Source organism: Amblyomma americanum, chromosome 6 (assembly GCF_052857255.1).
Source record: "Amblyomma americanum isolate KBUSLIRL-KWMA chromosome 6, ASM5285725v1, whole genome shotgun sequence".
Classification (NCBI taxonomy): Eukaryota; Metazoa; Arthropoda; class Arachnida; order Ixodida; family Ixodidae; genus Amblyomma; species Amblyomma americanum.
In genome coordinates, this window is record NC_135502.1 from 54,456,035 (window position 1) to 54,483,310 (window position 27,276).

The following is a 27,276-nucleotide window of genomic DNA, read 5'->3' on the forward strand; positions in this document are numbered from 1 at the left end:
CCAAGCAAAGGCAACCGTTAACATGGCAGAGTTCAGGTGCTACGAAGCGTACCCGCTTAGAGCACAATACTCGCATTATTCAGAACAGTAAAGATGATTTTTTTTCTGTTTTTTTTTCTTTTCTACGTTTAGGATCGGGATCTACCTCAAGAACACGCGCAACTTTTCCGAGGTGACGTACTACACCCCACCATCGTCTTTAGGCTGCGCCCAGGGAAATAAACGTGCAGTGACTCGTTGACGAGTGCTTCAATTCCACAGAATGCTGCAAAAATTACTTCTATTTCAAACCGAATATTCCTCACGACAACTTCAAAGCGGCACTGTAGGCTTACGTTGAGTTAGTGCATGCATTTTGCGGCATCAAAAGAAGTTCACTCACCGCGCCTTTCGTCAACTTTTCCAAAGCTCCTACACAGCACAGACAACACCTTTTCACGAGCGCTGCACTTTTCTTTCGCGTTTTTCTTGCGGAAACCATGAAGATTCACGCGCGAAGTTCTACAAACTCTGGCAGCAGTTCACTCAACACCTACAACACTGCTCAACGCTAAACCTAGCCACATACGGCCATCAAATTTTTATGACGTCAGTTCACGTACACACTAAAGTTTCATCAGAATGTCAAGAGAGGGCGCCTGATACGTAAGGAGGCGTGGCGTCGCTGCCGATGTTTTACGGTTTTGGTTTTGCTTCGATGTTTCGTCTTGCTAGTCGCTCTGCAGTTTGCAATTGTGTGCTACACGCGAACCAACGCCCTCTTTATTGGAGAACTCCTCGAGTTTCAAGCGTACTGTTTAATCAGTGGCGTCAGTCGCTAGACGTATGCAAACGCTCTCCACGCCTGTAAATTATTTCGACAGCAGCAACAGCAGTGGACGTTAACATGAGTGCTCCTTGCAGTCGACAATGGGAAATGCAGAAGAGCAAGAGACAAGGAGTTGTATTTCAGAAGACTACACTGAAATCAAAACAAAAATCACTGCTGCCAGCTGCGAAGTAGCAGCTAAAATCCTCCATTTAGAAGAGGCATTAAAAGCACATTCCGTGCAAACGCACCTAAACGCTGCTGCTCGGCGCCGGATACATACCGTGTTCAGGCGATGCAGTGGAGCCTTTTTGCTTACCTAGAGAACACAATACTCGCAGATATGCGCAAGTGAATGAACATGAAGCGCCCCTCGCGATGCGCTCGGCTCGCAGGCCATGGCACACGGCGCCAGACAAGAAGGGGGAAGTCGGGTTATGGAGCCGCAGCGCGAGCAGCGCAATTAAAGAGTTCCGAGCCTCAACGCTGTCGGAGCTGGTTCTTCCTCGCCTTAGCTCCGACAAACAGATCACTCCTTTCTTAATAACCTATGATTTAAAAGAGGTGACATGGTCTTTGCATGGGACCATGTGGCGGCCAAAAGTCCATTTTCCAGAAAGCACCTTTGGAACCTACAGCTTCTGCTTTCCAACTCAGCCACTTTTTCCTTCCGAAAATCAGTATTTTGACCCTATTACATTTAGATCATCGTGTGGGCTGGATTTGTGCCAGAGCAGATTTAATGGCGCGAAAATTTTGCACAGCTAGCTGTTTAGTATGTCAATACCTCGGCAATTAGGACAGAGATGTCAATTTGTTTGCCAAGGGAAGCTGAAGGTGCAGTGTTCGTAATAATCAAAGCACAGCTATTAATCGTGCTTCAAAAATTTACTATTTTGTAAAGTTTACCGATGCACGAGATTTGAACCTTGACTGTTGCTATTCCAAGTGCTGCCAAACTACTAATAAGGGTAAAATAGAAAAATGGCTTTGATTATTGCACTTCTCATTAGACTATGTAGTCTAAATTTAAAAAAATTATAGAGCTATTTTTTTTGCATCGAGGTATTAATCTGGCTAAAATTAATGACCTTACAAACTAATTTATGGAAAAGCATTTGAAATCAGCCTAAAAGAAACTAAGCAAGGTGCTGTAGTTTCATTAGGATTAGACTACAAATAAGAAAAGTAAGTCTAAGATCAGTGTCCCCTCTTAAGCACTGTCATTTACTTATTTCACCATGTTAAGGCTGATACTTAGGTAAGTTGGTGCATAATTACGAAAGAATTCACAGCACAACACATGGGACAAGAAAAGAACAGATGGAACAATGTGCTTCATTTCATCCTACCGCCATTATTTCTTTCAATTTATTCTACGATATGAACAAAGTATGCCACCCAGCGAAGAAGGCGCCTTTCCATCAAGACTCATTGTGTCTTGCCCATCACCATAGTTACCCTCATCATCATTACCCAGACTAATAAAAGAGTTCCTTGTGCTCCTTGTTCAGCTTTCATGCTCATACTGCTGGCCAGGAATGAAACGCATGAGAAAAAATAAGACCTGACAAAATTGAGTGTGCCATCACTTGTGTTCATGAAGCGACAGTACTGTTAATGCTACCTGGGCGTGGCTTTTCATGCCAAAAAATGAATCACGCCAGTTGTTCACAAATGCGAACGCACGTATGTGGAGCAGTCTGTTTTTCTAGTACACACTGTTTGCACTTCATTTTAGCCAGACAGTGCAACTGCAGCCAAGCGCAAACAGAACAAAACATAGTACCCGATTAGGAAGTGTAGCAACACACTTGTGCAGCTTTAACATCAATGTTACGTGCACTATTTGTTTTACTCGTCACACAGCAAGTGGTCACCATGAAGGTGTGAGAAAAAGAAAACAGGCACTGAATGTGTGGGCAAATGCAACACCTTTAATGCAGAAATGGAGTTACGGGTCCACACTGCAATTTGTTCACAGAGATGTATGGAGCAACAAATCATACAGTGTCCTGTGGAATTCACACCATACACCAAGGTACACAACCTGTGCTACAGTGCTCTGAGGCTGTGTTTTACAGCTGACAAAAAGGCATGTATGCCCCTCCAGCACAAGCCAATGCAAAAAAAAAAAAAAGAAAAAATGGTTTGCACCACAGCACCTGCCCTGGCATAGGTTAAAAGCAAACAGCATTTTGGCGACATTCCTCTCCACATCCACTACCTTATGTGAGGAAACAAACATTCTGCAACAAAATCCGCCAACAAGAAGGGCTTCGTCTTGTAGCAGGTCCTGCTCAATAAACATTAATACTACTACTTTATTGCCAGTGGCAAGCCTATACAAAAGTAATGGCACTAGCAGAGTGCACTATAACAGCTCGTGGCATGTGTGGAGACTCCACACCAAACCAAAGCACAAACAGAACACTGAAACAAAAATAGCCTTGGCGTCAGGATTTAAATGCTTGGTTTCCGTTATTTTGTACCAGCCACATCTTCACGTTTAATGTTACCATTTTCAGTGGCTTAACAAGCCTTGTTAATGTTTAATCTTTATTTACATAGGGAATCTTCCAACATAAAAACTCAATGAGTATATAAATATGTAGCCACAACACACGTGGTGGACAGGGTTTCAGACGACACAGCCATCACTTGCCGTCTAAATGATTATGGTCACCGCAACACACGTACAGATGTCTCCTACTACAGCACTCCTCGCAATGTTGTGCAGTGGTGGTGAAAAATAAATAAATTACGCGCAAGAGAGAGTCAACCTATACACAAGACAACCCCTGCCCTGCCGAGCTTTGGAAAAGCTCCCCGAGCCTGCGCGGCCAAGGAAGCTTCTCTCGGAAACAACTAATAATAAAAATGAAACCTTTACAGCATTGCGCATGATGGCCATTCACATGTCTGCTTGAGCATTATGCAATGTGTACGTCCTAAAATCAGAAGACTGTGAGCACATAATTTAAAGAAAAAAAAAGGATCCATAATGCTGCCTTTGGAAAACGGAATGAAAAATGGATGTCATTTTCCTTCATGTGACAACAGCATGAAACATATGAGGCACAGTGAATGAAGCTTTTTTTTTTTTAGCAGCACATAAACTGAGGAAACCACATAAATTTACCCTGGTTGCAACTAAGGTTGTGAGGTAAGACAGGGGACATGCCATTTGAAGACGGAACAAGTTAAAGGAAGAAAAAAAAAAGCAGAAGGGGCATCACAAGAATGTAAAAAAAAAGAGAATGCATTTTGCATGCAGCTGAATAGTCAGGCGCGTTGTGCAAGGTATGAGAGACGACGCTACATGACAAGGACTCCGCTTTTGCCTCCGCCTTGAAAGAAGAGCAACAGAGGTGACGGTGCAGTGAGCACAGACATGAGTCAATGCCTCGCAAGCCAACAGCTAACATCAACAACAAGGCGCAGAAGGCGATTACTTTTTTTTTTCTTTGTGCCTTCCACAAAATGGGCCAAAAGGCAGCCTTCGTACAACCCAGCAGTTGGCTTATTACTGCGCACCAGTGAAAGAGCTTGCTGTCGAGCAAGACACACACGCACACTTCCACGCGACACACAGACAGGAAGAAAGCAACAGCTGGCATCCATCAAAGAGTGCAGCGCCTCAGGAACGTCTCGGGTGTCGCATAAAGTTGGCAGCAATCGTGGTGAAAGTGGAGAGCATTTCAGAAGGAAGAGCCATGCTCTTCAGCCATGCTCTGCAGCTGACAGCATGCAGCAAATGCAGCTTTGGGGAGGAGCAATGATTGTACTAGTGATGGACATTGTTAAGACAATCTGCGATGAAACAAGAAATGGGAAAAGGGGGGGGGGGGGGGGGGGGAACATTTCGGAAGCACTGCAATGAAAATATTCACTGCAGTGACAGCCACTGGCACATGAGGGGGGGGGTCTCTTCACTGGTTCTTCAGACCCCTCCTGTGACGAACACAGGAGAGAGGTGTGAGCAACATGTACCTTCAGTTTATGCAGGCACTTTCCCCAGCTCCTTCAAGCATCCCACATTACTCCTCGCATCTGATGAATGGAAAGGACGCAGTACTAAGGACCAAAACATGTCATTATAACAACAACGCAGCAGCTGCGAACGAAAAAGAACAGCAAAGAGTGAAAGACATCAATGACAGAGGAAGGCAGTCATTCTGGTAATGCAACCACGCGTAGAAATGTGACACAACACAAGGAAGAGAAAAAAAGAGACAAGACACCTCCCCATCGCCCTTGCAAACATGTGACCCATGCTTCTGCTTCCTAGGCTTTTCTTTGCTTTCTCAAATCCACAGAGCTGCCACATACAAAATGCTGTACAGCACTCTCTCCTGCCAAAAGCCCTCTGTCACACTATAAAGTGCCTCAGGGGAAGCAGCACACTCTGGAACAACCACAACCTTGTTGGATGTCAGCCCTGGCCAAAGAAACAAGCAAAAAGGCTGCGCTGGTACATGTGCGCTTTTTTGAGGAAATTAGCGTACAATATCGGAGTAAAAAAAGTGTGTATAAATATAGCACTATGTATATATATATATTTATATATATATGGTATGTATAAATGTAACAAAAAGAGTCAACTGTGGGGCCATAAAGAAACCAGAAAGAGAAAAAAAAAAGCGAGAAAGAGAGAGAAGTGAAAAATCGTGAATTGTGGTGACAGTGTGCGGGTGGATGGTGAAGCCCCAGTGGGATGGGTGGTTGTGCCGTGTGGCAGTGGAGCGAAGGACATGGGAGGGTCGGGATTCAGGAGGTGAGCTCCTCCCAACGGCTCTCGAAGAAGTTGCGCATGTTGTGACCTGCCTGGCCCACCGGGGAGTCGTCTTCATTGAAGGTCTCGCAATTGTCGAAAATGAGCCGCACGTCCAGAGCAAACTCGTCCTTGCCCTTGTACCTGCACATGCGCAGGAGAAGGACGTGCATCAAATAATGTTGAGCAACAACTGGCAAAGGCACCAGAGCACAAAGTGACAGCAGTGCCTTGGCATCTGCTGAGCACTGCATTTCTTTACGTGCTTATTTATACCATAATAGCTCACAGATAACAGTACAAAGCAGGGTTCTGGAGAACGTCACACAGAAAAAACAAATACAAACAAAAAAACGCAAATTCAAACTGCAAAGAGCCCGGGGCATGCGACATCCACTGAAGCCCAACACCACTGAGCCGGCAAGGCAGTTCCTCCATAGTGCTTACACGCAATGCGGCAAAGCATAAAAAAAAAAAGACTAACAACGAAGAGGTGCCGCTTATGGACGACAGAAACACCAGAAGAAGCTTACAAGCACCATAAAAACTCTTCACATTTGTAAGCAACCTACAGTACCAAGACGGAGTACCAATATTCGATTCGTATTCGAAATTTCGAATCTTCGCACACCCCTAGTGAAAAGTTACCTCTCGCATTTAATTGAATACAGTATAATCCACTTATAATGATACCAGATATAACAATATATCGCTTATAACGATAAAATTCTTTATATTTATCAATTCTTCCATTGCACACGTGTAAAATTAAACCGTATACACTCACCGACCGATTTTTCGGACTCGAAGGGACCCGGAAAATGGTCCGAATAATCGAACAGTCCGAAAAATCCGTGAAGTACAAAAAAAAAAAACACTTTACTGAGATGAAATCGGCTTAAAAATGTCACTGATTTTACCTCGCGACACATTTCTCTTGCTGGCGACGATTTGCACCTGTATTTGCGCCAAAGTTGTGCTTTCACTGTACACGCTAGACAGCAAGGTCACCGCATTTAGTTGCAATACTTCCCACACTTCTTTGACGGACCCGGCGGGGCCATGTTGTCCACAACCCGAGTGTGCACCACACCGCTCTTTAAACACACGCAAAGATAAGGCACTTTTCGTTCAAAGTGGCGGAACCGCCGGTTGCAATCACAAAACGGCAAACGGATGTAACTTCGTGAAGACTGAGCGCCACTCGGTCGACGCGGTCAGAGGGACCCAAGTGGCGAAACGATGAATGGCAAATGTATGAGACCCACCGCGGTGGCTCAGTGGTTAGGGCGCTCGGCTACTCATCCGGAGTACCCGGGTTGGATCCCGACCACGGTGGCTGCGTTTCGATGGAGACGAAACGCTAAGGTTGCCCGCGTGCTGTGCGATGTTAAAGATCCCCAGGTGGTTGAAATTATTCCGGAGCCCTCCATTACGGCACCTCTTTCTTCCTTCCTTCTCTCAGTCCCTCCTTTATTCCTTCTAGCCGAGATGCGAGATAGCTCCTACACAATTGCCTTCCCGAAACAACCAATTTTCAACGTATGGGACAAGCAATAACTGCCCGTGACAACGTCGGCGACAAAAACAAGTTGACGGCGATGACAATCCAGCTGCCACCTCGAAGTGTCAGAGATCGCAGGGACCTCTACTGGCAACAATGAGCTACTGAAAGTATGTCAAGCCAATCCAACTGCAGCGTAAATCCACCTCAATCCAAGACGGCACCTTTTGCGCCGGCGAAAAGCCGATAAGATGGCCGATTTTGGCCCGCAGGCGACTGAAATTAGTCTGAATAATCGAATATCCGTCGCGAATATGTATGTGCTTCTATGGGGTGACTGACGGCGCCTCATAGAGGTCCGAAATATCCTACAAGTCCAAATTATTGAAGTCCGAATTACCCGTCGGCTACTGTATAATGATGCAATTATCGGCGAAATGACGAATACAATGACAGGATTCTGGCCGCCCGGATGGTGTTTACGACCAGAATTAGTCTGAAAGTTTGATAAAAAAAAAAATACAATACTTTGAAGCGAATGATGCAAAAACTCCAAGAACGGACCCCAGCGTGGCAAAATCGAAGAGGGAGCGTTGCCAACGGCCTTGGGAACCAAGCGCTGTCATCATCACAATCGCTGGAGGAAGGAGCTTGCTTGGCCGCTGCCGCGCAACGCAATGCAATGCTGTCTCACACAAACGTACCGTATTTACTCGAATGTAAAGCGAGTTTTTCTTGGATTTTTTCCCTTAAAGTCTACCCTCTCGTTATAATCGAATACCGCACTTCGATTGGCCTAGTGCCGCGGTGCAGCCATTTCAAAGCAATCAGCTTGGTTTCGGTTTCCACAGTTTTGCGATCTTATGCTGGCAACATGGGTACCACGAAAGTCAAATCCTTATCCATTCAAAAGTCAAAACATTGTTCCCTGTTATTTTCTTTGTGCTCATTGCGACCTCGCGCTCAACGCATCATTGCGTCGTGTTCTTGTGACGTCGCTAGCGGTGTATTGATTCAGTGCACACGATGGCAACGCGTCATGCTCAGTGCGACGCTCGTTTTAAGAGAAAAGCGATCCTGTTAGCTGAAGTGGTTGGCAATTCTGCGGCAGCTCGAAGAGTTGACCTCGACGAGTCAACCTTCCGCGGATGGCGGCTGCAGCGGGAGGGGCTTTTTAAATGTGAGCCCGACCGCAAAGGATTTCGTGAGCCTTGCCACGGCCATCACGTCCAGCTGGAGAAAAATGTGGCGGACTTTGTTATCGAGCAGTAGAACCGTCTCATGGGGGTTAGTGTCGAGCTGATCCATTGGAAAGTTAAGAGACGCTGTTCGGGAGATGGGAAATTCAGAGCATCTCGTGGGTGGGCCCAAACGTTTATGAAGAGGAATGGATTCTCTCTGCGGCGAACATCGATGCGGCAGAAGTTACCGGGAGACTTCGATAGCGAAAAGGAGGACTCCGTTTCTGAGAAATCGGCCTCCGAAAGCGAGGATGATATGTAAACGTGTTGGGCACGATGCCTATTAAAGGCACTTTGTTTTGCGTCCCCAAGCCTCGCGTTACATTCGTGGTTTTATTTTTTTCCCGCTGGGCAGCATGTAAAGTAACCCCTCGCTTTACATTCGAGTAAATACAGCAGTTTCCATCCGAGATGGTCAGAATTTTTTTTTTTTAAGCGTTCACTTTTCTTGCGTGTTCCCTATTTCGCGCAGTCCACAGCACAGACCTTGGCAGCGCGCCAAGATGCTAGGAGCCGATAACATCGCTGGGCGTTTATCTTTTGAAGGTAGCTCCAGAGGGGGTGGGGTTGGCTTGCTTGGCGAACTTGGCAGAGTGCCAAGATGCTATGCGCCCCTGATAGCAGCACCAGTGGCGGTGGATACATGCACGGGGTATTATCTGTGTGCAAGGGGGAATACATGGGCGTGCTCTAATATCGTTATAAGTGGATTGCACCGTATCATGTGGAGACAACAGCGCACTGCGCGACATTTACTCGCAAATTGGTTGATGTGCCGTGCAGGTCAGCCTCTAAGATTAGGAAACAAAAATTTTTAAAAATGCAGCACTGGTCGACCAACGAAAGCTAATATAGACTAATATCAGCTAAGGTGACCGGCACGGCACATCATATATTGGAGCAGCAGTGGAGCAACCAAGGCCTCACTAACAGAGACAGCGCACTTGCGCACTGAGCATGAATTTGATGCATGGTCCCGAGGGAACGCCATAGAATACACGAGACGTAAAGGCCTTTGTTTTGCTCTATTAAAGTTCGGCGCACTCCTTCAAAGTCCGCCAGCTATCAGCAGCGGTCTATTTCAGATGCGTGGAAAACTTGATGTTGCTACTGCATTCGAAAAGGCTCTTCATTGTTTTCCTTGTAGTTGGTATATGACACACATCTCGATGACATCGAACTTGCGTGCTGCGATGAATTTTTCCAACAGCTCTGCATGTGAAATTATGAGCCATTTAAATGTTGCTGAGAACAGCCATCGACGTTTGGAAGGCACGGCTCACCGTGCAATTGAGCGACAGGAAGAAGTTTCATTTTTAAGAAAGGCCTCTAAGCGCATGGTTGACGTGGTGATGATGCAGTGACACTGTGCTTATCTTCATATTGGTCTTATATGATAACCTTTGAGCGACTTTTTTGAAACAGAAGGGGCGCTTGAAAGCTATTTTTGCGGTATTTACATTCATAAACTTCTACCCGTCTTTCCACATACTGCAGCCTCGTTCCTTGTGTTACATTTTTTTTTTTTCGTTAACATGCCCACAAAGTTGACCCCCGCGTTACAATTCTGGTTGCATTACATTAGGGTAAATGCGGTAGACTTCTGTGCTGGCAGGTGTTATGTTCCTCAGTTTTCAAGAGCACAGCCCGCCATGACCAGCTTGCGGCAACTGGGCAAGGTGACGGCATGTTCTTTGACACCAATATTTGGCATAAGGGGGCAATCATTGCTACCGCCTGAATAAGGCCATGACAAAACTCACTGGTTTGACTCTAGCTTGGAGCGCATTGTGCTGACATCCATGGGCTTCTTGATAAACTTCCGGTAGGAGGGAAACTGCTTTGTGTTGACAGGAAGGAGGAATGGCCAGGCATCCTTGTGCTGCTCAAGCTCCTCCAAAATTTGCCTGGAAAGAAATAACAAAGACAAGAGACGTTACTTAATTTCTGCGAACCTAAGGGCACCAAAGGCTGCAAAAATTAACTTTGTTCACAAACGCACTAAATGGTAGGGAAAGCAATGCATTTAGAATGACCTATAGAGAGACAGAGAGAGAGCAAGAAGCTGGAGCAGCAGGTAGGGCAGAGGTGTGAGCCACATCAATACAGATCCATCTTGCAACTGAGAATTGCAGAGAATTGATAATTATCCTTACCTACTGAGTGAAAAGCCAGTGCACAATTACTATATTTATCCACAGATAAGCTAACCAAAATATAGGTTGACCCCCCAACCCCCCTCCCACCTCCAAACTATAGTCATTAAAAAAAAATTCCATAATAGGTCAATTTGCCAAACAGCATGCAGACAGAGAAATTAAATTGTTTGAAGACAAGATGTTCAGTCGTCACTGTCGGGCGCCTTTTAGCTACTGCTCAGGCTTCGAAAAAAAAGGGGGTGTGCAAATTACATGAAGATTTCGCACACATCTTAAAAAAAACTACATGGGTCATGGTGCGCAATATACAGTAAAATCTCGTTACTACGAACATCAGATTAACGAAATTTTCAGATTTACGAATTTTTTTTAAATCCCCGCCAAAATGCCTACACTTTCAATGTAAAAAACTTTCAGTACTACGAATTTCAAATTACCGAATATTTCAGAAAAACGTATGTAATTTAATCTCGCATTCGTCGCAAGACGCTTCGTTATTACGAAGTTCCGTCGAAGTTCCGTACCAAATCCCTGAAGCTGACACCTGTCATCATCATCCGAAGCATCAGCTATGCGCTGGGGAACTCGTTGCAACGGATACAGCCCCAGCGGTATCGCCATCACGCGAGTGTCGCGTTGAATGAATATAGGCTAGGCGGCGCAAGCTGCCGCCTGATACAAAGGGTAAGGCCATTATCATCCATCCAGCGTGTGGTCACATACTGCGCAGTAGTCTTAAGCCTATTCAGCACAGTGTCACCACGTCGACAGCGAACGTTAGGATCTGCAAACTTATCGGCGCTGTGATTGTGTTGTGCATTAGCTTTGCTGACAATGAGTTCTCCTGGCCCCCGCGTTAAAAAGAAGCGACGCCAGTTTTCGCTTAAAGAAAAAGCGGACATTCTGTCGCAGCTGCTGGAAAAAAGCAAGCGGACTTGTGCAGGGAGCTTGACATTACACCGTCAACAATGGCAACGATGCTCAAAGATCGGGACAAGATCATAAAACTACATCGAGAGTCGCAGCTGGCTCCCTCAAGAAAACATCTGCGGCTGGGCAACTACCGTGGACAGCGACTTTCGAATTATGTGGATAGCGACAGCGCGGCGGCTACATCCGCGGAGCTCACCACCGAAGACATCGTGAATCAAGTGCGTGAACAAGAAGAATGTAGTAGCGACGAAGACGATGCCGACACTGGAACAGCGCACGAAGAGGAAAAAATTGTTTCCGGCTCGGATGTCCTAGTCTTTCTAGAGAAGGCCCGATCATTCCTCGGGCGCTGCAAAGATGTCCCCGATGACGTGCACAGGAAGGTCGAGGATGTGGAGGCGTTCGTCCTGCAGCGCTTGTCGTCTACTCGCCAGAAGAAGATAACGGACTTCTTCAAGCAATAAGTTGTAGTTAAACTGTGCCCAGCGTTATCGTTTATTATTTACTTACCAACACGTAAATCTGCTGCAAAGGTACGTAATTTTAGTTCTTGTGATGCATTACTGACATGAAAATAATGGTTTTTCAGTACTACGATATTTCAAAATAACGATTTAAATTCGGCGGTCCCGTGAAGTTCGTTGTAACGAGATTCTACTGTATGCTGTATATTGTCGTCTATATGTCAACCCTTCAACTCACAACCCTCACTGGCCAAAAAAATCGATACAATCACAAAGCCAGCAGTCAGGGCAAATGGAGATAAAAGGTGACAAAACGGCACTTTCACGTGTGGCCTGGCTGACTTGCGGAAAATCAAACAGCAAGCAGTTTATCATCACTTTTTTTTTTGCAGTCTATGCTTTTAGACGGGGTACTGGTGCAGTCATACTTCCCTGATGATGTGAGGTGATTGAACGCTAAAGCAGTGGCAACACAGCAACTCTGAAAAGGCATCGCTGTATCGCCAAGTCTCATCGCTTCGTGCGGGTGAGAGCAGCAACAGCCGTCGCTATTGTACATCGCATCGCATGGGACACTGCTTCATGCAGTTACTGTTTAAAACTACATTAATTGAGACCTCAAGAGATTGGAAAAAACATCCGAATTATCAAAAGGTTGAATCACTGAATGGCTAAAAAATTTGGTTTCGTTTTATGGGGTTTAATACCTCCAAGTGACTCAGGCTATGAGGGACGCCGTAGTGAAGGGCTCCGGAAATTTTGACCATCTGTGGTTCTTTAACACGCACCAACATCGTACAGTACACTTAAAAAAACCCAAGGGTAATGTGCAGCACAACTCACATACACCACCACTCCATGCCCTCATGCGACTGCTTTCTCTAGTAGCACAGCAGCCATACTGCCCAACTTGAAAGGCCACGGAAAGTGCAGTGCATTACGTACGCGACTGAAAATCGCAAGAATGGTGAAGAACATGTGCGAAATTTTGTATATTTCATTTTTTTGTAATCAATTTCTAGCTCAGTACAGTGGCTTATTTTTGTTTTGCTGGTATTTTTTGTGTTACCAGCATATTTAACCAAAAATTTTTCAAAGAAAGTTTTGCACACACAGCTCTGGCGTTTTTTTCGTTCAGAAGTATGACCAGTACGCTACAGTTTGATGTATTACAATGGCCCAGTGCATTTAGCACTTCTTGAAGAAATAATTTTTATTTCAAAACACACAAGCTCGGTAATTTTTTTGCGGAAAGGAAAGAGTTAAAAGGGACACCAATACACCAGTGCTGCTGACAGACACTCAAGCACACTAAAGCCAGAGCAGTTTCTTCAACTGCACCAACACACTACTTACTACAGCACACTGCATGTCACATCAAAAAGGTGGCCCTACAAATGGCACTGCTGCATGTTAACAGAATGTTTTTTTTTCTCATTAGTGCAAGAAATGCACTTCAGATAATCAGATTATTTACATTCTCGCATCCTGTACAACCAGCAAGCAGCGCCCGTTATGTGTTAGAAAAAAAAAGTGTCCCATGGGCATTAGCTTTTTGACTTGCCGAAAGCTGCACACTTCGCTCTAAGAGCAGAGAAGCATGGGGCACATATCACGCACCTGCAGGCAGCCATGTCCTTGAGCACCTGTGCCTTATTCTTCTCCCGGCGCTCGCCGCCCTTGGATGCCTTGGTGGCTTGGGCGGAAGACGTGGAGGAGGATGAGGTGCCTGTTGCCGGAGTGGACGTCTCAGCGGTGGTGGCAGCAGCAGCTGCAGAAGACTTTTTGCTGGGGCTGCTAGACTCCTTGGCTGGCTCCTTGTCATGGTGGCCTTTAGACGGACGCCCCTTTTTGCGGCCCTGCACACAGATCACGCAAAGGGCATGCAGGTGATTAGAACGCAGCAACAAACACAGGCACCATGTTGGCTCTTGTTCCATTTCTCCTAAGAAAATAGCTTCATGTAGTTACCTAGAACCAAAAACCTGAAGGAAACCTGGTGGCCTGTATACAAGACTGCACATCTGCCAATTTCCATAATGCTGCTCTTGACTGCTCTTGGTTCAAGCAATCAAGCAATAAGAAACTTTTGTGCATGGATCGATTTATGGATCAAAATAAGTGACTGTATGGGCATCATCAAAAGGAGACCAAAGTGTTGATATGTTGATGTCCTTACCATTGAACATCCAGTTGCTCTGCACATTTTAAATGCATGCATTGACCTCTTCATGCTGAGAAGCACTGCAGCTCACATATCAGAGCCTAAGTTTCTTGAACTTAGAAAAGAATCTTTCTGCAGAAAACTGGCTTGAAAAATCATGAACTTTGCCCCTCCCCACACACCACTTGCAAGCGATATTAGACTTTATCCGAGTCACAGCCAGCCATGCTTTCGTCATGTCTGCACCACCTCGCGCCACGATAGGGTCACTATATGTCACGATACCAAACTGAAAAGCGGCTGCAGGTCATGCCACGAAGGAATGCACGCACCGCGTAGAGCAAGAACAGCCTGTTTCCATGCGCAACATTGCTCATGAAGACTGAAAGAGTTAACCCAAGGGGAGATGCGAACAGAAGCGAGCGCCTATGAATGCACCCTCCCTCCCCCCTTGAGTCGTCCAACCCGCGGTGGATGCTACAGCTGCTTCGTTTTAAACACGACTGCACTTTGTAGGCCATCTCGATGGTGACGATCATGCCATTATCACAAGTGGCATTCATGAAAAACATTTAGCCAAGCCTATCGAAGCCAGCTCGTCCGAATGGCTCCATTTAAATTTAAGGTGGCATATTTCACAGCAGCGGAGAACTGGTTGGTTGCGGCTGCGATAACCCCTCGTGCCTATATTAAGCCTAAAAAACGAATTTTCGGTTCGAAAACAATCTTCAGAGTATTGCTGGCAGCAACTTTAGTCCAAATAATAAAACTTTTTGACCCAACAGAGCCTGAATTATCGGACATGAAAAAGTACATGTTCCTATCAGGTGCATGACGGTTCCTCAGCGAGGTCTGAAATATCACGCGTCCAAATTATTGGAGTCTGAAAAATCAGCTGGCTACTGAATAGCACTCTATGGATGCTTCAGCTGTGTCCCTCAATGCCAGCTCTCATTCAGATCTTGATTGTGCGAAAACAGCTAGCCAAACTTTGTCTTTGGGTGGAACACTGCTTACCTTTGCGCAGCCTGAGCAGCACCACTTTCCTTTGGGAGGTCTAAAAGAAATAAAAAAAAAAAGATGGTTGGAACCCATGAAGAGGAAGCATTTAACATGCAAGATATTTGTTTTCTGTTTACAGTTCGCAGACATGACAGCCAACCCGTCCAAGAATACAACACTGGCTCCACACTCATACAATCGCCCCAAGGTGCAAAAACAGAAGTTCCTTGCTACAGCTGTTTTCTCAAGCTTATTTTACTTGATGTTCCTTCCTGTAGCTTTACGCACAGCAGCAGCAAATGTTGCGACTAGATGCAGTAAAAAAAAAGAAAATGTAAAAAAAAATAATTTGCATTTTCTGCCCACTCGCCACAGTGAAGGAAATATGATATGATAAACCCCGACAATTCAAATTCAGTCTATTCGAGATCACAGATAATTAGAAGAATTTAGTCCCGTAATTTTTAATGTAAATTTTATTGGATAATTCAAAGCGGCAGCCTGTCCCAGCCCGGTTAAATCGAAGATCTGGGGAGCTAAGCAGGAATGCCCGATCCTGATTTTGCTGTCAACCCGGTGGAGCACCGGCCTACTGGAGCCCCAAGACGACGCTTGATAGCAGAAGCACCGCATTTCCCCATGCTCCCAGCACAAAAACCAGCCAATGATGCGGCTCGCAGGCCGCCGAAGAGCGTGCCTACAGAGGAGAAGACGTGCTTTGCGGCAACGCAGCAAAAGATAATGGACTGAACGTACTGAGAGAATGTTCTAGAGAAGCGAGAGAGAGGATACCAGTCTGTATGTACCACTGCATGCGCAGATGGCCCAAGGGACGCTTACTTGGCAGATGCCTGCCGGCTACAGGCACACCTACTGCGCCTGGACCATCTGTGCATGCCCAGCAACGGTGCATGGTACACTCTATGCTAAAGGTCTCCATTACTTGAGGAAGCACTGAAAGCAAGTGACAGAGTCTAGCAGAGGCACTGGCATCGAAATACCCCCAACACCCGTAGCAATGTCAATGCGACGTACCATTCTTGCTCCATTGCCAGAACGGGTTAACTAAGCGCCATCCCAGCCTGCACTGATTCTTTAGTAGTGTGCCATGGCTAAACATTGCTTCTCTGACTAAAGATAGTGCATTCCCATAACACAATATTTTTCCTGGGTCCTATTCTTTCGCTGTGTTTGGAGAATTCAAAACCCCGCTTAATTTGAATATTTTTCGTGGTTCCAAAGACTTCGAATTATAGGTTTTATTGCAGCTGTATCAATCTAATGCACTAAAGCAGACTGTGCAAATATCCATTACCGACATGGGAGTGAGGGGGGGGGGGGGGGGGGGGTACAAAGATATCAAATCTCTGAAAGTACCTACCTAAACACAGTACACGTGACAAGTGGACATACTTACTTGGAGAGGGGTGGATCCAAGCAGGTGAGGTGGAAGACCTTTGGACAAGCATCGCAGCGCACCAGCTTGCCTTTCTTTCCACACAGGATGCACACTTTTTCATCTTGGGTCTGCACCAAATCATACGCCACAGAAAAAAAAAAAAAAAAGCACTTTCAGGTCTGCACCACAAAACAAAAATAAACATCTCTTGCGCATAATCTTTTCGCTTAGCGTTACACAAGAGAAGGAAGAGGCTACGCACCTTATTCAGGCACTCGTAGCAGTACCAGTCGCCAGCTGGAATGCGATCCATTTTGGGCTGCATTGACAGATGATTCTGTATGAGCATTTGTAATCTCACAAATAAACAGCACCATTAGCACTCTTATGTTTCAATTCCACCCTTCAAATTAATGCAACAACAGGAAAAATACAACAGTCGGGCACCTTTACAGTGGTGCCAGCTCAACTGGCTCTTCGGCAAGCCATGAAATAAGTCGCCAAAGAACAATGAATGGATGGCAGGGCAAGAGCCAATATTGAAGAGTGGACAACATACAGTCATGGACAAAAGCTTGTGGGATGCGGGCTCACGGAAAAAAAAAAAATTTTGTGCGGCCTCAGGCAAAGCAATTTAATAAAATGCCTGCAAGCACAAGGGGACATGTATGCTCGATCCATTGGTATAAATGCCGGCTGATTGCCCAGTGAGGCAATGCACAAATAATTTTTTTTTCCACGAATCCCCATCCCACATATTTCCGTCCCATCTATTTTAGTAATCAGACACTGTGTGCTATACTCACCTTGAAACAATAGGTGTGGTAGCCCTTATCACATCCATCACAAAGCAGAAGCATGCCTTCATTATCTCCACTGTGGCAGAATTGGCAGCTCTGAAAGTCAGAAAAAAAAAAGAATTTAACAAAAATCCAAGGTTACAGGGTATTTGTATGCATCGTCTAATTCTAGACGAGAAAGTATGACTATTTTATTAAAGTGGTTGGCTAAAACACTGCAGTGTTCTCTTTGCAGAGCGGTTAGAACTGCTTTACAGTCATCGGCCCCGCTAATACGACTCCAATAATATTGATGACTTGAATTCTGGACAATATTTCTGGGGACTAAACTTTTTCAATGCATTTACCGAGCATTAATATGAAAACTCGCTGCAGGACACCAACAAAAGGCAGTGTGAAAGTTTGTTCGGTTGGTTTATGGGGTTTACCCTCCCTAAGCGGCTCAGGCTATGAAGGATGCCGTAGTGGAGGGCTCCAGACAATTTCAACCACCTGGAGTCCTTTATGCGCACCGACATCGCACAATACAAGGGACTCTAGCACTTCGCCTCCATCAAGATGTGAGTGCCGCGGCAGGGATTGAACCAGCGCCTTTCGGGTCAGCAGCCGAGCACCACATCACTGAGCCACCACGGTGACCTTAGCCGTGCTAAACTGGAAATGCCTGAATGGCGGCCTTTTTTTTCCTCATGCTTCATGCTTTACAGTGCCAAAGGACACAGTCGGTGCACTGTATCATTAGCGTACTGCACTAATAGCTATGAAAAAAACTATCCTGCAGCTTGCACTACATTGAAAGCTGCTTTTGGCAGCTGTCAACCGACTGAGTACAGCTATGTACTATCAGCTTGTGGGATGCAAACAGTCGCAGGAGACAATTACGAATAGGTTTAAGGCACTTCTAGCTCACTAGATTTTATCTAATTTCAACTCCGCTTCTCATCATGAATGTACAGAAGCAGACCTCATTTGGTTTTTCTTAACATACTTTTTTCTTCACTGTTCGTTATCAGAGACGACTCTCTTTACAGCCAGTTTTGCCCGGAAACCAAAGTGTTCATATAAACGAGGCATGACTATTACCTTATCACATACTCTGACAGTTATATTTACTGCTTGGTGCCCTTCATTTCGAAATGTTCGTACTGCAGTTTGACACCAATGCACATGCAACGATGTCAATTTTCTTTGCTCTGAAACCTACTGTCCCTATCTAATTCCCTTACAGTGTCCCTATCTAATGCCCTAACAGGAATCAAAGAGAAATATTAATGATGATACTTAAAGCAAATCTGCTCCTGTCACAATTTATTGTATTGCGCTGCGTGCTATCAGCCTGTGTAGCAGTGAAGAGCAATATAAAAAAACCGGTGGTGGTTTAGCTGTGGTTAAATCTGGAGTGACGCGATAGCTACAGCTGGCCAAGTGGAACTTGGCCACGTGACCAACCACGTGATCAGCCACGGCGCTGCGCCGCCAGCAGCTGCTCTGCCCCACGTGACCGACCACATGACAGCGCGGTGGCGCAGTCACGGGTGGCAGCACTGCCACCACGCTAAAGGCTCAAAATGCTACCGTAACGTAGCTATCGGTACAACAAAAGGAAAAACTCTACTCCTTAGTATCGCACAAGAATGTTAGAGCCTTTCAGCAGCTCGGGGCCAATCACCGCCACCCATCTTTCCTGGTGCTTAGGTAATACAAGTCATCAGCTTGGGTAATACCTTTACAGTGAGAGCCAACAATTCAAGGCAAGCCCTGTTGCCCACCATGGTAATGCATACTGCTCCCATCCCAAAGAACAGCGTGGAAAGCTTTTACTCTCTTTAGGCAGAGGTGCTAATCCAGACACTTGCTCTCGTTTGCAGTGATAGGAAACGCACACTACAGGATCTTCTATTTCGCATTACCAGCCACAAATTGCAGTCAACCCTGAAGAAGGTGCCGAGTTGGCACTGAAACATCAGTTATTCCATGAGAATTTGTACCACAGTTTTCACTCCAATCTCACAATCTCTCAAACACTAACTAATCTCACAATCTCTCAAACACTAACTCTCCAATGGTGCACTTACAGCTTTCATGACGGAGCGGTCCCAAGCTATGCATGCCTCGAGGTGCGCGAGGCACATCGCCAGCTGGGAAGCTGTCTGACAAGCTGCCACTGCCTCCCGCCACCGCACCAAAGCTGGGGGCAACACCGGCTCTTCTTCCTCTTCCTCCCCAGGGCCAGCGGTCGCACCTTTGCCAGATGAGTCATCCTCGGCCTTGCTGCTGCCATTTCCATTGCCACTTCCACTGCCACTGCTTGTCTGCGGGAGACTGCGCCCACTGGCCAAGGCCCATTTCGTGTCACCACAACACTCAAAGACCACCTTGAACACTACAATGAGACTTCACTAATTAGAAATCACTTAATTCAAACTTAAAGTTTACTCTGACTGCCACTTCTGTTCCATCAACATCACACATATTAAAAAGGCTCCTGTTAACCCACAATGTTCAAACAAAGCTTTGGTCCCCTTCAAGCTAGAATTATTGAGAGCCGACTGCACTAGTATTACAATCTAGGCAAGCCACCGTGGTGGCTCAGTAGTTACGGCACTCAGCTGCTGATCCAAAAGACTTGGGTTCCAAAACTGGCCCACAAGCATGAGCACCGGCAAGATACATAGGCTAGGAGCTTTCCTTTGAGGGATATCAGTAAGCAGCAGCAGTTCTTTCGTGTGGTTACAAAAAAGGCCCTTTGCGCATTATCAGATGGCTGGGTGCACTCTTTCAGCCAGATTCAACACATCTGCATGTTGCTAAAGATTCACTACACAGCAATCTTGTGCTAAACAGCTCACAGACACCAGTCACTTTCCCAGAGAAAAAATGCAAAAAGAGAAAGAATAGCAAAAGTCCCATGAACACTATCTATCTGCATTCCTGAGACACATCAAAGTAGATCAGTGCACTGCAGTTTCTGGTTTGGTTTGGTTTATGGGGTTTAAAGTCCTAAAGTGACTCAGGCTATGAGAGACGCCACAGTGGAGGGCTCCGGATAATTTTGACCGCATGGGATTCTTTAATGTGAACTGACATAGCACAGCACATGGGCCTCTAGCCTTCTGCCTCCATCAAAATGCAACCGCCGCAGCAGGATTGAACCCGTGTGTTTAGGATCAGCAGCTAAGTACTATAACCACTGAGCCATCGCAGCGGCTCCAGTGCAATTTCTACTGGCATATGGCCTTCACAGAGTTTCAAACATGCATAAATTCCAAGGCACAGTGACAAAGCAGAACTAAGCCCAAGACAAAAATTGCAGGCAATAACGATGCTCGAAGTAAGCATTACAAGGATTGCATGCTTCCCATCGTTTCATGGCTGTTGAAAAATTACTCAGCCAGACTGAATGACCTGTGACCACAAGAGAAAAAGGAGGCCAGTTACTGACATCTACACAACTCACACTACAATCTGTCATAATATCACAGTACTAGAACAAAGCAACAGCACTCATAGTCATTATCAGCCTGGTCTCGTCTGCTGCAGAGCACCCCCCACAACTGATCTCCAATTAGCAATGCCCTGTGCACCTGCACTAAACCTACACGGTCGAACTGCTCTACAACAAAATTCACGAGGCCTGCAAAAAATTTCACTGAAGTGGAAGCTCCCTTGTCATGAAATAGGGCCAGAACACTGACAGACTTGACTGCTTACATAATGAACAATGTTTTCTTTCCAGAAATCTGTCAACTTTGGTCTTTCGCCGTTTCAAAATCAGCGCCGTGGCAAGATTTCCTTAGTACTCCAGATAGCTTGGACAACGGACGTATTTTCCTAATAAATGCGCCCGCTACACTGGCTACCAAAAGATATGCTTTTTTTCCGTGCGTGTCATAAAATCGCCCTTGCTTTTGTACAGCGAGAGTCTATACAGGGACCGTGCTGTCTGGAGACATTTCGGAGTGGATGAGGCGTGCATGCGCTCCTGTACTAAATAGGGGTCACATGCTCCTTGAAATCAGTGCTTTAGATGGTGTTCAAAAAAATGTGGGTGCTCCCATTCTATGAAGATGTCTTGCAACACATGGTACAAACATATAGGTGATGTGTCACTCTGCTAAGAGACTATTCAGAACCACCCTCACTTATGCATTTATGCAGTAATGCCTGTACTCTAATAGGCACACATGTCAGCAGTGCTCAGCACATTAATTCCGATTCTGCTGGAAGTGTCAGCTGCGCTACTGAAAGTGCTCACTGACTCGGGCAGCCATTTTTGATGAAAGAAACCAAACAAGATGTGAATGCACCCCCCCCCCCCCCACCCCCCCCTTCTTAAAAGATCGGCTGCTTATTTGGAAAACACCATTGAAGTGGCACCTCGCCCCAAAATCTGTTCATTGTGGGGGGAAATAATTGCATTGCCTTATATGGGCAATCGGAAATACTTCGCTGTGGTTGAAATTTCACTGCAGCAGTGTTTGTTGTAGCAGATCTGACTGTAGCTACCAGTTTTTAAAGGGACACTGAGGAGAAATTGAAGTTGGCTTGTATCGATAGAATATCAGCTCCTGATCACAAAAACGCCGCTCTCACTGAACACAAAGCTCTTGTAAGGTAGAAAATAGCAAGAACCAAAATACAGGTATTGCCACCACAGGCCAATCTCACAAGTACAAGCGTGGTGACGCCATAGGACAAGAGACGCCACCTTGGAGGAATTTTCCATCCTACTTGGTTTCACGAATCTCTGAGGCTGACAAAGGTATGTTGCGCAGATCAATATTGAAGTAAGTTTTGTTTTAAAAGAAATAGTGCACTTATATCACACAAGGAAGGTAGGCAAAAGACAACCTGAATGTTGGAAGCGAAGAAAACGGATGCTTGGCGGCGCCACAGGCGGCCAGGAGAGTTTCGGTTTGTTATGGCGCTTCGAGTCTGAGCTTTGCGTGCCCCGTGGTTTTGTTTTTGACGCGCTTCGATTTACAAGCGCCGAACAGCAGAGAAACTTCAAGTGCTGCTTCAAGTGCTAGTTAACCTTTGAAGGAGCCTGTTGAGGCTTGTCAGATGATCACCACGGTCGATGAAAAGCTATGATGGCACGATGGTCGGTGATCGTACAAGGCAGCACTTGTGTATTCGCACGCTTGCCCGGCGAAACATTCCCGGCTGTGCCAGTCAACGTCAAACTACTTAACGGAAATCGTTTATTACGGACAGGAGACAAGGTACACGGCAGTTAAGAAAAATTGCTGATGGCCTAGCTCTATTAGGCCAGGATATACCTAGCGAAAGCGCGGAGATTTCGGCATCAGAAGAGTGCATTCACTAGATGCGCCTTTATTGACGGCTGTAACTTGAGCCGTCATGGCGGAGCGGCAGCGTTTCCGCCTCAAACGCTGAAGGCCCTGGTTCGATTCCGAACCTCGGCACCGGACTTCTTTTCTTTTATTTAGTGAGTGGGCGGGGGGTTTCAGTGGCTCCCATGGATGCCGCCGCTGAATACGTTGGTTAGCGGTTAAGCGCAGGGTCTGTTAAGGCGTGTTTATGCTGCGGCGAGGTGCGCGCGCGCGCGCCCTGCACGGCGAAGTCACGTCGGTCAAAGCGAGGCCCTCTATACTCCAACTGTGCTTGACCGCCGACGCGTTTGGCGGCTTCGGCGCACTCTGACTGCATTGGCGGGGAGATTGGAGCATGTATCTATTTCGCGCCCAGTGCGCCAGCCGCCGCCGGCCCGGCCAGACTGATTCGGCTCCGCGGCGAGGTGCGCGTTATATTCAATAGCTGCGGCAGTTCGGCGGAGTTGTTCTTTCCGAGCTCGGCTATTTTAATCCATTCACAGTACATATCTGAAGGTACATGCAAGTTGGCGAGAGAGCCAGATCCAGTGGACCCGTTGGATCTAGCGGAAGCCGTTGAAGCGTCGTGCGCCGGCTTTGGTTTCAAGCCGCCGACTTTAAACGCGACCGCCATCGAGCACCCATTTGTTTTTTGTGGCAAAAAATAAATAAATAACTTCGCCCTTGCAGCCGTGGGAGACCTCGACGCTGCCTGCTGCGCCATGCAACCGCTCCGTTCAAGGAACCACAATCCGTTGGCCCCAAAGCCCCGGCCAGCCTCCGATGGGCGCAACGCACCCCTCGCGACTCCCCGCACTGGGGTTATGATATTCAGTTTGCAACGTCTGCTCTCTGAGGAAGGGGGAAACCACCCGCCGGCGCCTAACCTAACCGTGCTCCCTCAAAAGCATGCTCTGTGGGGCTGAGGTCGCTGAAATGCAGGCCAGAGTTTTTGCGAGAACTACGTCGTCGGGTTCGGGAACGGGATCCATCGTAACGCTGGCAAGACGCCGGTGCAAACGTAAATGAAGCGACGGTGGCGACCCCCGATGGATGCCTTCAACGTGTGGCAACGGTAGCTTTCATTTCGGCAGCTGCTAGACTGCACCGCTAGCTACCAGAGATCACGAAGTCTCCGTTTGCGTCACGTTTCACATCACTCCGTTCTGTGTCGTCATAAGAGTTCTCCATGTCGTCATAAGAGTTCTCGAGTTTGAATCGGAGCGGCGGGAAAAAATTTTTCAACTTCGAATCCAAATTTCTTTGAAATAAATGCATCTTTCGCTCCCGGACAAGCGTCAACAAAGCCATGAAATGCCGAACTATCAGATATTGCTAACAAAAAAATTTCGATAGGGTTCTCCTCAGTGTCCCTTTAACCTCATGGTTCTCAAAAGCCCTGGTGGCAGCTAATCACAGCCACTAACAAGCTAACGCGTACAACCTGGCTTTTGCACGCAACACATGATGGGTGCCTTGGCCCTGGTGATCATAACAAAAACTATTCACTTATCTGACTTTCAAACTCTCAGTCTGTCCTCACCCTCGAAGCACAGTTTTACTAGTGAATCTATTGGTCCTTACCTAGTGCCCAGTGGAGGGCGAAGATATCGCCTCTCAATGCCCGCTTCCAGACCCAGCAAACGTTCCTTGGCCACTTCGATGGGGTTCACATAGTTCTCCTCTAAAGCAGGGCTGCCCTGTTTTGCATTTTCCTCAGCCCCTGACTTCACAACGTCATCATCTTCTACCGCTCCGTCCTTCTGCGCCGGTGACGATGACATGCCTTGTGTCTCGTCTGCAGTGATGTCGACATCCACCTGATCCTGGTTCTCTTTCTCAGCGTTATCAGCATTTGCTTTCTCACAAGTCTTGTTCTTCACCTCACATGGTGATGGCACACCTGATGCCTGGGAGGCACTAGAGTCTTCCTCGTCATCATCATCAGACGAAGCGAGCAGTTTCTTGTTGAGGAACACGCAGGATGGACGGTACTCTACTGAAGAGTCATCTGACGCCTTTGGCGGGGGCCGCCAAGTCTGCAAGAGAACATGCACAAAGTAAATTCAAGCAGGATCAAAATTGCACACCCGGAATTGGTTCAATCCATGAGAGAGGCCAAAACAAAGATTTAAAAGTTAACTCAGACTGCCACAAAGTGAAGCAACACCCTCATTAATCATAACACAAAGAAATTACAAGGAAGAATGCTTGAAGTGATGGTCTTCACAACTGAAAACTGCTGAAAAGAAGGTTTTGTGACAAAGACTTTCTGAAAGGCTCTGCACTACAATGCTTTCATAAATCCTTATTTGAGAAGTTTGACAAGCAATATTTCGTGGCAGAATCCTATACCTGCTGGTATCATCACAGCATACTACCTCGATAAAGTCGAACCTCCACTACTAAAAGTTACTCCAGCAGCTGGAAACCTTGTTCAGTTGCAAAATTTCATTAGGTCGAGGTTTTTAAGGATGAGCAGTTTTAAAAACATTATATGTACCCGAAATATTGCTGCTGTTATTACCTTGTCAACGAGCATTCACAAGCAAAACTGCACAAGAAATCTAGGCATTATTTACAGCCCCAAGAGCACCAGCTGTTATTTTGTGCCCACAGCAATGCAACATAGGTTACAATTAACGCCAATACAAAGGTCCGCCAACATTGAGCGGCAAGTCAGACTGCTATTTTGTTGACAATAACCGCACATGTGCTGACACAAACACAGATGCCATAAAGATGCGGACACCATGCTTCAACTCAACAGGTTCTCTTACACATCATGTTCATTGCTCTGCGGTGCACCCCTTACATACCGTGGACACGCATGATCCCGGTGTGTGCTATGTAGTTGCAACAACCTCCACTCTAAAGCATGAACAGGCCGCGTACAGGCGAAGGCATCTCACCTTGACCTCCAAGAATGCTTCAAACAGCCTATCTTCCAAGGCCTCCACTTGTGCCAGTATGGCCATGTCCACTCGCAGGGCTACTTCAGGGGACCACTGGTCCTCGTAATCCGGTGGTGGGGCCCCACCGTGCTTTTCGGACACCTCACGATCCAGGTCTGTGATCTCCAGGCCCACGTCTGCAGCAGCGCGTGAGCTAATACTGAGCCTTCGCGGTGCACCACAACGTAAGCGCACAGACTGCCTCAATAAAATGTAGCCAAGAACACAAAGTAGACGGAGGGCTTTTCACAAGCGGAACGAAATGTTTCTTGCTAACTGCTGTACATTCTGAACATCAGCACTTTCTCCGCTGGGTTCAACTATATGCCACTAAAGGGGCTAGTGCTATAGCGTTACCAGTATGGCCCTCGTTTCTTCAAAATCTGTTCTGGGCTAAGGAGTGAGAGAGGGAAGAGGGAGAGGAGGAGACGCTAAAGCCCCTGTAGGGAAAGTAGTGCGAACAGCTTCCGTTCTCCTCCATTGCTCTCATTTACTCATTGTGCATCAACAGTAGGGCCGGCAGAAGCATGCCTAGAAGACAACGGCTGACACACTATGGCAGAAAATGCGTCAGAAGCATTGTTTGAGCCTCACGGAGCGGCTTTTAAGGCATGATTTTTCTACTTCAGTAAACAGCCCTGAGAATGCCGCGTTGGGATTATGCAAAAGAAAAAAAAATAGACGTCGAGAGAAACAGAAAGAAAAATACGAAGAGAGAAAAATACGAGAGATGTCGTAGTGGAGGGCTCTGGGTAATTTCGACCACCTGGGGTTCTTTAATGTGCACTGACATCACACAGTACACGGGCCTCTAACATTTTGCCTAACGAAATGCGACAGCGGCTGCGATCAAACACACTGGGATCGAACACGCGTCTTTCGGGTCAGCAGCCGAGCACCACAACCACTGAGCCACCGTGGCAGGCTAGCAGTATTGTAAATAAATAAATAAATGCATACCCATTAATGGCATTGTGTTGCAAAGCGATGAAAGATCTATAGCATAAAGGCCGAAACAAAACAATGATTCAAGTTATGTCAGTTAAATCTGAGACCTGTTCAAGCACCTGGTGAATCAACCCAATAGCTGATTCACTGCCTATTCTAAACGTACTTCGGCGTGATTTTCCTGCAATTCAGCATTTGAAACTGATGCTTTGACGAAGCACTCTGTCCTCAGGTGACACAGGCAAACAGCAGCCATCTATTAGCCACAAAGCCACCATGCACTGACTGGGTCAGGCAGACATACCTTGCTGGCTGTTTGGGATGCAGGCGACAGTTCCATAGTTGAAGTTCTTTTCCAGCTGCTTCAGCAGAGCTTTCTCCCGAATTCCATTGCTGTGCAGGGCACCCATCAGAGTTCGCAGCTGAGCAGAATCGGTGATGCGCCACCAGCCTCGCAGGTACTCTGCGTTAGAACACAAGCATACAATCATTCCTCAGTTTACTGTCACAACTTTTATATTTTGCCGAACCCAAATATGGGCTTAATGCAATCAGCAGCCTGTAATAACCCACAAAGGCATCTAAATAACTGAAACACTGCAATAACCACTTTAACAATGATGTCAGCTAAGCATTCATATCTGAAACTACTGTGCACGGTGATGAAGTAACTGGAAATTTTGAGGAAGGACAGAAAAACACATACGGAATGACTGTGCCTTTGCATGTAACTGAATTAAGCACAAATCAACTTATGTATGTGCAGAGCAAATATTATGCAAGTTTTGTA

At 46.3% G+C, this 27,276-nt stretch overlaps 2 protein-coding genes across 16 annotated transcripts in view; both read right to left on the reverse strand.

Moving 5' to 3' along the window:
• The window catches only part of chb (CLIP-associating protein), a 141,814-nt gene extending 141,226 nt beyond the window's left edge, over nt 1–588 (reverse strand). The window contains exon 1 of one of the 4 annotated variants that reach the window (XM_077626891.1): nt 383–588. The gene's annotated coding sequence lies outside the window, so the exon portion shown is untranslated. The remainder of the gene's footprint in view (nt 1–382) is intronic. The other 3 variants (XM_077626890.1, XM_077626892.1, XM_077626893.1) reach the window with 3 other exon arrangements.
• A 2,135-nt stretch (nt 589–2,723) lies between these two features.
• LOC144093475 (bromodomain adjacent to zinc finger domain protein 2B-like) overlaps nt 2,724–27,276 on the reverse strand; it is an 88,449-nt gene continuing 63,896 nt past the window's right edge. For all 12 annotated transcript variants that reach the window (XM_077626903.1, XM_077626906.1, XM_077626905.1 and 9 more), the window contains 11 exons: nt 26,791–26,949; nt 25,497–25,675; nt 24,169–24,623; nt 19,324–19,579; nt 17,255–17,344; nt 16,711–16,767; nt 16,467–16,576; nt 15,065–15,104; nt 13,504–13,742; nt 10,091–10,234; nt 2,724–5,726 (listed from right to left, as the gene is read on the reverse strand). In XM_077626903.1, the coding sequence (XP_077483029.1) occupies nt 5,579–5,726; nt 10,091–10,234; nt 13,504–13,742; nt 15,065–15,104; nt 16,467–16,576; nt 16,711–16,767; nt 17,255–17,344; nt 19,324–19,579; nt 24,169–24,623; nt 25,497–25,675; nt 26,791–26,949 (1,877 nt within the window). In that variant the 3' untranslated portion in view covers nt 2,724–5,578. The remainder of the gene's footprint in view (nt 5,727–10,090; nt 10,235–13,503; nt 13,743–15,064; nt 15,105–16,466; nt 16,577–16,710; nt 16,768–17,254; nt 17,345–19,323; nt 19,580–24,168; nt 24,624–25,496; nt 25,676–26,790; nt 26,950–27,276) is intronic.